The sequence below is a fragment of the Crocuta crocuta genome, unplaced genomic scaffold (genome assembly GCF_008692635.1).
Source record: "Crocuta crocuta isolate KB4526 unplaced genomic scaffold, BGI_CrCroc_1.0 scaffold29, whole genome shotgun sequence".
In the NCBI taxonomy this organism is placed as follows: domain Eukaryota; kingdom Metazoa; phylum Chordata; class Mammalia; order Carnivora; family Hyaenidae; genus Crocuta; species Crocuta crocuta.
In genome coordinates, this window is record NW_027533280.1 from 6,725,879 (window position 1) to 6,739,911 (window position 14,033).

A 14,033-nucleotide genomic window follows, 5' to 3' on the forward strand; every position below is an offset into this window, starting at 1 on the left:
TCACTTTTATTTTTTAGCATTCATTTAAAAAGAAAGAGAGACAGAGAAGGAGCAGGGGAAGGGCAGACAGAGAGGGAGACACAGGATCTGAAGAGGCTCCAGGATCTGCGCTGTCAGCACAGAGCCCGACGCGGGGCTCGAACCCGGAAGCTGGTGGACTAATGTCTCAAAGACCATCTTCCCTGTCCGGGCCAAGCCAGAGGGTTTTAAAGGGGAAGACAGGGGGAGAGGGCGGGAGGGCTGTGGGCAGGGGAAGCAGCTGTCTGGGCGGTTAGTCGGACACCGATACGACCTTGGACAGAGTTGCTGGCATCCGTGGCGGCTGTTTTCGGTCAGCCTCATCCCTGGGAAAGTTGTGTCCTTCTCTCCTCGGGGCCGGTGGTTCGCAAGTTTCAGGAAAAGTAAGTTCTGCCACAGACCAAGGAGGTAGGTCAGCAAGCAAGGGGTGCGGAAGCTTGAAGCAAGTTATCCCTAAGGCTGGTCGGAGCGCTGTTGTTACGGGAGCTCTTCCTGCTCAGTTTTTCCGTAAACGTTAAGCCACTGCAGAAAATGAAGCCTATTAGTCTAAAGGAAAAATATATGCGGTATGATGCCATTTAAAAAAAAAGGAGGGGGCACCCGGGGGCTCAATGGGTTAAGCCTCCGACTTCGGCTCAGGTCATGAACTCAGAGTTCATGAGTTTGAACCCTATTTCTGTCTCTGTGCTGACAGCTCGGAGCCTGGAGCCTGCTTCAGATTCTGTGTCTCCCTCTCTGTCTGCCCCTCCCCCATTCACACTCCCTCCCACGAGTGCGCTGTGTGTGTGTGTGTGTGTGTGTGTGTGTGTTAACCTAGTAACATCTCTGAAAAGATCTATACCAAAGCCTTTATGGTGGCCATTTTTGAGTTTTAGGATCACTCATTCTTGAGTTTTAGGATGGTCTTTCTGCATCCTGATTTTTCTGGCTTCTGTTCCATTTTATAATGTGCATATACTGCTATGAAGCTCACAAGAGACTATAAAACAATCTTGTCACCACCAACAACAAAGACGAAGCAGGAAACCACAAATCAGTTTCTAATTATAATTTCTCCCAGGCGAGATACTAATGGGGGTTAAAAAGCAACAGGTTCACAGCACAGTCTGAAGAAAGGTCTGATGCTCTTAAAGGGCCAGAGGGTAGGTTTCTGGATGGCTGGTGGGAGGAGGGTTTGCTATCCTAAGCTCCTCCCTTCCAAGGAAACGAAACTAACTGACTCAGACCGGGGGTTAGACGGAGGTTAGCAGTTTCACAACATCACAGGCTCTCCCCGTCCCTGCCCTGAATATGATGTGGGGGTACGACCTGAAAGATACCCCCGCCAAGTATCTGGACAAGTTCATCGAAAACAATCTCCTGCCAGACACGCATTTCCGCAGGCAGGTCAGACAAGCGGTGGACATCATCTCCAGTTTCCTGAAGGAGAGGTGTTTCCGAGGTGCACTCCACCCTGTGCGGGTGACCAAAGTGGTCAAGGTGAGCCCGAGCCTGCCCGACTGGGGAAGGGGTGGTTGAGGGGGAAGAGACCCCACAGAGACAGAGAGAGCAAAAAGTTAAGGTCTTCGGGGCTGGTGGTTTCTGACTTCTCCGTAGCAAACAAGTATAACCATAGCTTGTCAGAGTAGATTCTGGGGTGAGACCCTCCATCTGTAATTTTTTTAATGTTTATTTTTGAGAGAGCACAGTGGAGGAAGGACAGAAAGAAGGGGCGGGACAGAGGATCTGATACAGGCTCTGCGCTGACAGCAGTGACCCCATGCGGGGCTCGAACCCACCAAGCCATGAGATCATGACCTGAGCCACCCAGGCTCCCCCCTTCACCTGTAGCTTTTAAACAAATGCCCTGGCTGAAGTTTATGAACCCTCATGGTTGGCCACGCCCATTTCAGAGATAGAGAAACTGAGGCCCAGCTCTAGTAAACAATTTGCTAATTAGTGGCCAGGCGGGGGACTCACCATTTCTGCAGTATCATGAACTGTTTAAAAGCTATACGCTTTGGGGGCTGTGTTTGCTTTTTTTTTTTTCCCCTGATAAAATGACTTCCAGAGCCCCTCTCCAGCCAACAACAGCTAAATGTTCCGATGATTTTGTGTGGCTGAAATGCTGTTGGTATTGCCCCCTGTAAAGCATATACTCCGCAAAAACAGAGCCGGATACCGCTCTGGGGTCCAGGAAGGGGGTCCAGGCACTAGATGCTTCCACAGCTGCTCAGCTTTTCAACTTCCATGTTGAGCTAGGATTCTTTTTAACATAGGATGTGATCTTAGTTTCCGGTGGACAATGTATTCATTCGACAGCTGTGTATGTTCCTCAGTGCCCAGCATGATAAATGTAACCACCACCCGTCACCCCACAGCATTGTTACAATATTATTGACTGTCGCCTATGCTGTACTTTTCATCCCTGTGATTTATTTATTTTGTAACCAGAGGTTTGTACTTCTGAATCCCCTTTATTTACGCCACCCATGCCCCCCACCCACCTCCCTTCTGGCAACCAGTCTGTCCTCTGTATTTGAGTCTATTTTTTGTTTCTTTGTTCGTCTGATTTTTTAGATTCCACATGAGTGAAATCGTACGGTATCTGTCTTTCTCCGTCTGCCTTATTTCACTTAGCATGATACCCTCTAGGTCCATCCATGTTGTTGCAAATGGCAAGATTTCATTCTTTTTGATGGCTGTGTAGTAATGTTCCAGTGTGTGTGTGTGTGTGTGTGTGTGTGTGTACACTCCATATTTTTTTATCCATTCATCTATGGATGGACACTTGGGTTGCTTCCACAATTTGGCTGTTGTAAATAATGCTGCAATAAACATAAGATTGCATGTATCTTTTCAAATTAGTGTTTTCATTTTCTTTGGGTAAAAAACCCAATAGTGGAATTACTGGATCATATGGGAGTTCTATTTTTAATTTTTTGAGGAACCTCCATACTGTTTTCCATAGTGGCCACACCAATTTGCATTCCCAACAACAGTGTATGAGGGTTCCCTGTCTCCCCCCATCCGCAATGGGGACACACCATGTCTATGGTATCATGAGCTGGTTAAGAGTGTAAGTTTTGAGGGGCGCCTGGGTGGCTCAGTCATCTGAGCTTCTGACTCTTGATTTCGGCTCAGATCATGATCTCAGGCCCCACATTGGGCTCTGCTCTGATAGCACGGAAACTGCTTGGGATTTTCTCTCTCTCTCTCTCTCTCTGCCCCTCCCCAGCTCAAGCATATGTGCACACACATGCACATGTGCTCTCTCAAAATAAATAAACTTTTAAAAAAAAGAGTATAAATTTTGAAACCAGATAGCGCCTGCTGGCCGTGAGACTTTGAGCAAGACTTTTCACCTCTCTTGACTCAATTTCCTCACCCATCATTCCCAGTGCTCTAGGGCTGTATACAGATTAAGTAAAATAATGTGTGTAAACCACGCAGGAAGGGCCAGTCTGCAGGATATAATAAGACAGTTAAGGTTAGGGTGTAAAGAACCCAGACTGTAGAATGAGACAGCCGGGGTTCACATCGTATCTCTGCCACCTACGAGCTGTGTTACAGGGCCACTGTGTCATCTCTGAGCACCTGTCTCCCCGTCTGTAAAGTGGGAGCTCGTCACAAGGTGCATAAGTCATAGAGCCTCAAGAGCATTATGGGAGTTAAGGCTGGCGATGCCCTCAGAAATGGCTCATGCTCTAGAATGTTAGTGATTATTCTCATCATTTTATTTAGGGAGGCCCTCCCTTCTCAGTAAATGTCCATTATCGTTCTCCTCATCTCTTTTAGGGTGGCTCTTCAGGCAAAGGCACGACCCTGAGAGGCCGATCTGACGCCGACCTTGTGGTCTTTCTGAGTAACCTCACGAGTTTTCAGGAGCAGCTTGATAACCGGGGAACGTTCATCTTGGAAATTAAGAAGCAGCTGGAAGCCTGTCAAGAAGAGGAAATCTTTGACGTGCAGTTTGAAGTGCGGAGTCTGCAATGGAGCAAGCCCCGAGCCCTGAGCTTTGTGCTGAGGTCCCCCCAGCTCCGGGAAGGGGTGGAGTTTGATGTCCTGCCTGCCTTTGACGTCCTGGGTGAGCTCTCACGGGCAACAGGCTTTCCACCTGTGTCCCACCACAGCTTCTTTCTTTTCTCATATATCTGATCAGAAATTTCCTGCCATTGGAGACATCCCTTCAAGGGCGGGTAGAGATCTGAGAATGAATCAGGTCATGACCGGCCACAGGAGCGACATTAAATAACAAATTGGCACAATCGGGGGACAGGACGTCTCTTAAATGGACACCTTCCAGGCTTGCGGGCTCTACTTGTGGCAAAGCGCGTATATTGTAGCTTTCTGAAAGTGAGGCAGTGTAGACCAGCCTACAGTCAATATGTGAATTTCATCTCTTACCCCAAACGTGAGGAAACCTTGCCAAACTTATGCTGAGGGTTGGAATCCATAGATGACTTACAGAGACATTTGGCCAGGATGCTTCGCCTCTCAGAGGCTCGCTTTCCACACTAGGAAAACTGGTTAAGACCATGCCGCCTATATGTCGTATTTATTTTAAGTATTGAATGATCATCCACAGTAAGGTCTCACGCAGGGCCTGGCACACAGTAGGTATTCAAGAATGTGAGTTCCCCAACTGTGCACCAAGGCCCCCCAGGACGCCCCAGTGAAAAAACTCACAGGGAGCACATGGAATAGTTTAGATTTTACATTTCTTTTTTTTTTAATGTTTTATTTATTTCTGAGAGAGAGAGAGAGAGAGAGCCAGCGTGAGCAGGGGAGGGTCAGAGAGAGAGAGGGAGACACAGAATCTGAAGCAGGCTCCAGGCTCTGAGCTGGCAGTCGGCACAGAGCCCGACGTGGGGCTCGAACCCACGAACCGCGCGATCACGACCTGAGCCGAAGTCGGACGCCCAACCGACTGAGCCACCCAGGCGCCCCTAGATTTTACACTTCTGAGGGAAACACACTGACACCTGCTGGACACCACACAAACGACTGCGACTCAGTGGTACAGCCTGAACTACGTGCAGGAAACTCTAATTGGGCGGAGGGACCAGTGAGAAAAAGACCGAAGCTCTAAAGGCACCAGGAAATGAGAAAGTTTGGGAACGTCTCCTTGTTGCCATGTCAGGTGTTGGGTGCTGGCATTCGATGGTTACACAAAGAGAAGAGGGGAGAGAGAGAGAAGAGGGGAGGGGAAGGGTGTGTCGGGCAGAGGGAACAGCACAAGAAAAGAGTAGGATGTGTTGGGGTAACTGATAAACACTGAGGAGGGTGAGGGTAAGGAGACAAGGAGGCAGGGAGGAAGTGAGGAGGGCAGGGAGTGAGGAGGTCAAGGAAGGAGGTGGAAGGCAGGGAGGGGGAGGGGAGGGGACAGGGCGTGAGCGGGGAGGGCAGAGAGGGCATGAGCGGGAGCTGACTGCCTCCTTGGTCAGGGACTTCTGAGCACCGCTGAACAGCAAGTATCCTGGTCAGATCTGTGTTTTAGGAAGCTAGTGCAACGGCAGTGTGGAGGGCAGGTGCGAAGAGGGGTAAGACTGGAGTCTGGGAGACAATCAATCCACAAGAATAAGCACAGATTATCCATTGCGCCTACTGCGTACCAGGCACTGCTCCCTGGCCACGAACGAGCAAACGAGTAACCTGTGTGCTGGAGCCTGAAAACAAGCATAGAAACAAGTTACGTGGAATGATTCCTGCAGGGTGAGACAGTGGAGAGAAATGGGGGGGGGGGGGAGATTGGAGGGCTTTTTCGGACAGAGTGATGAGGGAAGGTCCCCTGAGGAGGTGACATCGGAGCTGAGGGATGAGAAGGAGGCAGCCATGGGAAGCTCCAGGCAGCAGGAACAGCAAGTGCAAAGGCCCTGAGGCAGGAGTGACCTTGGCATATTTGAGGAAGAAAATAGAGGCCCCGAGTGTAAGCGGCAAGGGATCAAGGTAGGAGATGACACCACAGCAAATTTCACTGGCCACTGTGGGGACACTGGGTTTTATTCTGGATGTTGCAGGAAGCAAGAAGCGCTGTGAGCTGGTCTTGAAAGCCCTCTCTGGGTGCTGGGTCGAGAAAGGGCTGTGAAGAAACCAGTGAGGAGGCTGCTGCCATATATCTGGGAGAGGCGATGGCAGCCTGGACGGGGTGGCGGCAGTAGAGAGGGGAGGAGGGAAGGCTGGGGTGGACTTCAGGCGCCCCTGCTCTGGGCCTGTTGACCCTGTGCTGCTCCCCGCGGCCGGCGAGCCCCGGAGTGGCTGGCAGAACGTCAGATATGCTAACAGCTTAAAGTTATGCATTTGTCCCTAACAGGGCAGTGGACCAATATCTACAGACCTGACCCCCAAGTCTATGTCAGCCTAATCCAAGAGTGCCTGAACCTGGAGACCGAGGGAGAGTTCTCCACCTGCTTCACGGAGCTGCAGCGAGACTTCCTGAAGCAGCGTCCGGCCAAGGTGAAGAGCCTCATCCGCCTAGTGAAGCACTGGTACCAGCTGGTATGTTCCTCTCACCTGGGGGGCTGAGGAGGGGGAAGAGGGAGAGAAGGGGAGGGGGGAGAGGAGCTNGCAAGAGAGCAGACGCAGAAATGAAAACGAGAGAGGCTGATGTCGGGGCGGAGACAAGAGCCCCGAACAGGGATTTCGTCTCCGTATTCACTGAGCTCTCAAGACCGTTCACACGTGGTGAACGTGCAAAACAATCAGACAGAAAGCATTACTTGTGTGTGTGAGAAGCAGAGTCTGGGGGACCAGTGGCATTTGAAGTTGCGGTCAGAGCACAGTAGCGTATTGGCGCCAGGTGCAAAGTCCTTTCCTGTAACAAGTTACTAGTGATCTCATTATAATATCTCGCTAACTAACCCGGGGCGCCTTCGCCCTGAGCCAGCGGCTTTCTGCCCTAATGTAAGTATAAGGAATTCTTGAACCTATTTCCCACAGGGAGGGAGGAGAGGAGGGGAGGGAGAGGAGGGGAGAGGCAGGGCCTGGGACAGGTGCCAGTGGACCCAGGGTGTCACATTCCTCCCAGTCTGTCCCGTCCCAGGACATGGCAAGCCCGTCCTTCCCGGTACTGGCCTGACCCATGCATCTGCCTTGACTTCTTCACACACTCACTCCATCCAAATGGCATTCGTCCTGTTTTTAAAATATACCCATCATTCATTAATTGTCACCACTTCTGTCACTGTCCCCTGGGTCCCAGACGTCTTGCGAGGCTTCCAGCATCTGCCCTTGACCTCTCTGAAGCCCTATCTCTGCCCTTCAGGCCAGGCTGCCTTCCGTGTCCTTCCCCCAAGAGCAAAACTCCGCCCCAGCCTTTGGGCCTTTGCAGTTGCTTATGTGTTTGTTTGGTGTCTGTCTCTCCCACTAAAACCGCGCGCGAAGGAAGGGATTTTTAGGTTTTCTTTACTGCTGTATCTCCAGAACCTAGAAGAGTGCCAGGTACATGATAAGTGGTCAGTAAGTAATTGTTGATTAAACTAACCAATGCGATACACACACACACACGCACGCACGCACACTTCTGTCCACTTCCTGGCCGTCTGACCTTGAGCCATCAACTTAACCTCTCTGTGCCTCTTATTTTCTCATTTGCAAAGGGTGACATGGCAATGGCTCATGACATGATGCCTGGCATAGCTTGGTCCTAATAAATGCAGTTTCTTTGAGCTGCACACATAATAAAAGTTAGCGTGTAGTATGTGTCTATCTTCTCCAGGCCCATCATATTTAAGCCTTTGTGGATGTGATATGCATTTCCATTTACTTTCAAATATCCTGTATCTTATTTAATCTTCATGGTCATTCTGTGAGCTGAGCAAGGGTAGGCATGCTTATCAAACCCGTATTACTGAAAGAGAATAAGAGTCAGATCGCTCTTTCAGCTACCAAGTAGCAGAACAAACCCTTGAATTTGGGTCTTCCAAGTTAAGACTTTGCCTAATGGATAATATACATTTTGTAATAGACGTGTATGTCTTTGGATGCGTAATTGAGTGAAAGAAAGTAATTAAGGATAACCTTCCTACTTGAAAGTAATCTTCAAGGCAAAACAAGGCAATCATTTATTGGCTGGACATCGTCGTTTGCTGATCTAGGCAATTTGACCAGGAACACGCCTGAGCATTTTAGAACTTACAAAAGTGTAACACTGGCCCCAAGGACACTGAAAATTCATGAGGACGCTTTTTGGTAACCATGGTGATCAGGGGCAAGGATGCTACTGACAATTAGTGGGAGGAAGCCAGGGATACTAGCTGTTTTATGATGAGCAAGAGAGTCCTGCAAAAAAAATTGTCTCTTTCTCCCTCCCTCCCTGTCCTGCTTCCCCTTCCCCTCTCCCCCTCCCTCCTTCCCTCCCTCCTTCTCCTCCTTCCCTCCTCTTCCTCCATAACTTTTTTCCCTTTCCCCCCTCCCTTTCTTTCCTTTCCTGTAAAGCAATACAGGAACCTCACCATATTTTGACGCCACTGACTACCACCATCACCATCTCCAACTTACACGCTACTTGTGGTGTGTATTTCAAGTCTCTGTATTTTCAAGTGCCTCAAAGCATTACAATTATTTTCCAGTGCCAGTGCCCATTTTATCTGTCCACATTTTCACCACGTTCTTTACTATCAGTTCTTTCCTACGTCTCTAACTTTTGCCCTGGGATCACGTTCCTTCTTCCTGAAGTATGTCCCCTTGAAGAGTTATTTGCTGACTGTGTTGTGATAATGAACTCTTAGTTTCTTTTTTTTTTTAATTTTTTTTATTAATGATTTTTATTTATTTCTAGGAGAGAGAGAGAGAGAGACAGCGTGAACAGGGGAGGGTCAGAGAGAGAGGGAGTCACAGACTCTGAAACAGGCTCCAGGCTCTGAGCTGGCAGTCAGCACAGAGCCCGACGCGGGGCTCGAACCCACGAACCGCGAGATCATGACCTAAGCGAAAGTCGGACGCTTAACCGACCAAGCCACCCAGGCGCCCCTGAGCTCTTAGTTTCTGTTTACCTGAAAATGTCTTGATTTTACTTTCGTTGTTGATGGGTATTTTTGCCAGGCTGGCGGCCAGTTCAATACATGGAATACATCATTCCATCTAACGGTGTCACTAGTAAAAAGTCAGTTGTCAGCCTAACTGTGACTCCTTTGTAGGTAATCTGTCTTATTCCTCTGGCTGCATTTATATTTTTCTCTTTATCTGTGGTTTTGTTTCATTTCAACCTGACGTGTCTTAATGATGATTCCTTTTTCACTTGTCTTGCTTGGAGTTCACTGGGATTCCCGAATCTGTGGATGGATATCTTTCATCAGTTTTGGAAACTCTCAGCTATTCTCCTAAAAAACTGTTTCTCTCTCTTCCTTGCCTCCTGGATCTCCAATTAATGTATGTTACACTTCATTCTGCTTCCATATCTTTACACTCTCGTCCATATTTTCCATCTTTCTGGCTCTCCATGCTTTATTCTGGATAGTTTATTCTAATACACTCTCCAATTCACTAATTTTTCCTTAAATGTGTCTTATTTGCTTTTGACTTATTAATTACAGTTATTGTAATTTTTGTGCTACGATTTCTATTTGTTTTCAAATATGCCATGTCACTTCATATGGCTTCTGATTTTCTCTATTTCACGCTCTTCTTTTATTTCTTTAACCATAATGTTCCTAGTCACTTCAAAATCTATATCTGATCCTTCAATATTTAAAGTCCTGTGGACCGGGGCACCTGGGTGGCTCAGTCGGTTAAGCATCTGACTCTCGTTTTCGGCTCAGGTCATGATCTCACAGTTTCGTGAGTTCAAGCCTCACATCAGGCTCTGCGCTGGAGGTGCAGATTCTGCTTGGGATTCTCTCTCTCTCCCCCTCTCTCTCTGCCCCTCCCCAACTCATGCTGTCTCTGTCTCTCTCAAAATAAACAAACAAACTTAAAAAAAAATTTCTTCAGGGGTGCCTGGGTAGCTCAGTCGGTAAAGTACCCAACTTCAGCTCAGGTCATGACCTGAGGTCAGGTCTCACCGTTTGTGGGTTCAAGACCCTCTTGGGGCTTTATGCTGACAGCTCAGAGCCTGGAGCCTGCTTTGGATTCCGTGTCTCCCTCTCTCTGTGCCCCTCCCCCACTCATGCTCTGTTTCTCACTGTCTCAATAATAAATAGTTAAAAAATTATATAAAAAAATTTTAATATTTTCCCTAAAAAAATGTTCTGCAGACCTATTACTATTTTCTCTTTCTTCTACTGGTTATTACTCTTGGTGTCTTGCTTCCTTGTGTACCTGGTTATTTATGTGCAGGTCATTATACTTCTAAATTATTTGTGAAATCATTTGACACCTTGTACTCCGAAGGGAATTTTGTTTGGCTCTTAGGAACACTCCACATTCTTCCTCTCAGTTAATTTTCACAGTATCCTTATGAGGCTGGTGGTGTTAGTACCATTCCCCTGAAAGGTAAGAATCATGAGGCTCCAAGAGTCGAAGTTGTATTCTTGGACCTGGACACTGGTGGACCCAGGGCTCGAACCCACATCGTTCCGAATCCAGAGCTCAAGCTCACAACCAGGACTCAGTACTTTTTTTCCGAAATGCCTCAGGTAGTAAATATTTGAGACTTTGGGGGCCACCCGGTCTCTGTCACAACTACTCAGCTCTGTCTTTGTAGCAGGAAAGCAGCCACGGGCTCCACACCACTGAACGCACGTGGCTTTGCTCCCGGGAAACGTTATTGGCAACAGCACATGGCAGGCTGGATCTGGCCCTTGGGAAATGTGCTCTGCACCCCAGCCGGACCAGTGCGTGTTTCAGATTGTTTTCTCCTCTCCTCAGTGTAAGGAGAAGCTTGGGAAGCCTCTCCCCCCACAGTACGCCCTGGAGCTCCTGACCGTCTACGCCTGGGAGCGCGGAAACAAGCAAACGGATTTCAGCACAGCGCAGGGGTTTCAGACCGTCTTGCTATTAGTCCTGAAGTACCAGAAGCTGTGCGTCTACTGGACAAAGTATTACAACTTTGAAAACGCTATCATTGCAAAATACCTGCTGAGACAGCTTAAGAAACCCAGGTACTCTATCTACACGGGGGTTAGCTCCCTGCAGAAAGGAGCCCCCCCCCCAGCCCCATACCGCTGGGGCACCTTGGAAACGGAGGAAGTGGGAGGGCTCCTTACTTAAGAATCATCTTCTCTGACCAGTCCTTGTACGGAGCATTTTACCACGGCCATCTGATTTAAACAACAGCCTCCCACCCTGTGGGGCGGGCACTATATATCCCCTTTACAGATGAATAAACTGAGGTTCCGAGAGGTAAGGAGTTTGTCTAACCCTTAACGACAACAACAACAACAAAAAGAGTAAAATAGCTGGCATTTGAACTAAAATAACAACAGCTACAGCAGTAATAATAATTGCTCCCAGGGATGAAGGGCTTGTGGTAAGACTAAGGCATCCTGATATAGTAAGTAAAAACTTATGGTCGTTAGAGCTAACATGTACTAAGCCCTTATTATGCCCCAAGCCCTGTGCGGAGCATTCCGCATGTTCTGTCTCCATCCTCACCTCATGTCCTATGAGACAGGCATCCTCTGCTCTGCTGTCCCCATTTTACAGATGAGGAAATAGAGGCCAACTGACCTGCCCAAGAGCAAACAACTAACAAAAGGCAGCAGTGAGATTCAAACCCAGGTCTGTCAGACCCAAGGCCCTGGCTTCTCTCCCCACCCACCACCCGCCACCCACCAGGGAGCAGGGCACTCAGGACACGCCCTCCCAGGGGAACAGCGCCCCCTCTGGCGCCCAGGGTCCCAGGCTGTGTCAAGCTGGCGTTTCACTCTGCCAGGTGGGTCTGCGTCCCCCAGACACAGCCCTACCTCCTCATCTGTCCCCGGCTCCCTGTCCCTCTCCAGGCCTGTGATTCTGGATCCAGCAGACCCTACAGGAAATGTAGCGGGTGGAGACCTATACAGCTGGCAGCGGCTGGCAGCAGAGGCCAGAGCCTGGCTGAGTTACCCGTGCTTTATCAGAGGGGACGGGTCTTCAGTGGGCTTCTGGAACGTGCAGGTGAGATTCTCGGCTTCCTCTCTGTTGTCCTTCCCCCGCCCCCTCCACACGAGGGGAGCAGAACATTCTCTCCAAAGAAACTGCCTCTTGCTGGCAGTCTCACATAGTCGTATAGTTTCAGGACACACTGTGTGTATATTCGGTAGTCTGAGCCCCACCTCAGGGCGCTCCCGGGGTTTGCATAGCCCTGTCCAGAGTTCATTCTTTAGTTAACACTACCCTGGCCAGAGGCAAGTCTTTCAACAGCCCCAGTGGGCTCTTTCCTCTGTGAATAATAATGAACCCTAACAGCCACTGCTTATGGAATATTTGCTTGGGGCTCAGGTTCTGTCCCAAACGAATGGAATCGCTACGTTCTTTCATTAAAACAACACCCTTTGAGGTGTGTTTGCTGCTCCCATCTCACGTTAAGAGAGGAGGAGGCTCAGTCACCTGCTCCGGGATGCTGAGCTCGGGGAAGGCAGGGCTGAGATCCAAATTCGGCGGGCTCCAATGCCAGTGCTCGGCCCTCCGTGCTACGCCCCGGCCTTGCATCCCCATATGTGTGGCCGGACACCTGGGAATCTCAGCGCCGCTAAGGGACGTGGGCGCGCACTCAGCCCAGAAGAGGAAGAAAGACCCCCCAGGGCAGGGGTCTTTCTCCTGGTGGGGATCGATGATGTTGTAGGCGGTTCCCGGGAAGCAGCCTCCGAGATAAAGTGCAGGAATGGTTTAGGGGAGAACCATTGGAGCCGATGCGTGGGGAAAGGAGGGGCAGGAAGCAGGTGCGGGCACAGGAAGAAGCCCTGGCGTGCGCCCCAATGTCCAGCTCCCCCTGGAGCTCCGTGGGCCTTCGCAGTGGCCCTGCCGCAGTCTGGCGTGGTCAGCTCTTTCGACTCCCCGCCCCGTGGACCAGTCACTAAATGGGGGCAACTCAGAGAGGGGCGTCGCCTTGAACACGGGCCTTTCTGCAGCCCTGCAGGCCAGGGGTCTGTCCGCTGCTCCCTTCCTAGCCCCCGAGACTCATTCGTCTGTTCTCCAGGGGAATCCAGGTGACCTGTGGCATTGTAAATGCTCACCGAGACCCAGTGCCAAGGCAGAAGGACCAGCTCTCCAATGTGATCATGTGCTTTGTCCTTCTAGCTTGAAGAAAACTATTACTACACCTGGGCAACCTGTGAGCCCAGGACGTATCAGTACCATGATTACGAATGCCACCTTGCAGCCCCTAAGCACGTCGGCACCAGCCTGGCACCGTCGGCTCCCCAGGAGGCAGATAACTGGATGTGTGCCATCCTCTGAATGCCAGCCGACCTTAGGGGAAAGGTCTCCAGAATCATCCAGACCAGCCCCCTCGTTTTGGGGGCGGCGTGGAAAGTTCCTTGATCCAGATGGCCCCCAAAGCCAGCAGCGAGTGGATGCAGACCTCAGACCAGAGCCCAGGTCTCCTGGCCCCCACCCTTCCCCCAGTCTCTGGCCTTTCTCCCATCATAGATAACATTTCCCTGCAACCCCACCCTCCCCCGGCCTGTTCTCTGAGCATGTTCTCTCAGAGACAAGCAGAACCGTATTCTGTATTCCTAGTGGAGAGTTCTAGTCCAATTTATCATCAATAACAATGAAAAGAACAGCAAATACCGTGTGTTGGATGTTTATTCACTGCAAATCTCACCAAAAGTATATCTGGTGTCATATGTGTGTTTATGTGAACCAATTCAACTAGACATATGTATTGAGTGCCTACTGTGCGCCAAGCATTGATCTGGGTGCTGGGAACACAGAGGTGAACAAAGGGGACAGAAATGCCTGTCTCGTAGATGGACATTTGCACAGAAACTTGTAACATTAAGGCGTTTTGGGTCCTTCTAATTTTCAATTACAAATAATCCTAGGACCAGCATTTTTGATTCATCCGCTGTCTACACTTCTGATTATCTAGGAAAATTTTTGGAACTGCCCTGTCTGATCCAGTAGCCTCCAGACACATGTGGCTATTGAGCCCTTGAAATGCAGCCGGTCCAAGT

General features: G+C 49.6%; 1 protein-coding gene across 1 annotated transcript; it reads left to right on the plus strand.

The window, feature by feature from the left end:
• The first annotated feature begins 1,239 nt into the window (after positions 1-1,239).
• OAS1 (2'-5'-oligoadenylate synthetase 1) lies at positions 1,240-13,644 on the plus strand. Its single transcript, XM_077748066.1, has 6 exons — positions 1,240-1,497; positions 3,796-4,084; positions 6,311-6,495; positions 10,804-11,036; positions 11,877-12,030; positions 13,153-13,644. The coding sequence occupies exons 1-6, from the start codon at positions 1,309-1,311 to the stop codon at positions 13,309-13,311; spliced, it is 1,209 nt and encodes a 402-aa protein (XP_077604192.1). The 5' UTR covers positions 1,240-1,308; the 3' UTR covers positions 13,312-13,644.
• Positions 13,645-14,033: the final 389 nt, after the last annotated feature.

Bases quoted from the DNA above. Each gene is read 5' to 3' on its own strand.
- OAS1 (XM_077748066.1), top strand. From the start codon at position 1,309: ATGATGTGGGGGTACGACCTGAAAGATACCCCCGCCAAGTATCTGGAC. The intron at 11,037-11,876 runs GTACTCTATCTA...GTCCCTCTCCAG, and splicing joins AGACAGCTTAAGAAACCCAG to GCCTGTGATTCTGGATCCAG. The intron at 12,031-13,152 runs GTGAGATTCTCG...TTGTCCTTCTAG, and splicing joins TGGGCTTCTGGAACGTGCAG to CTTGAAGAAAACTATTACTA.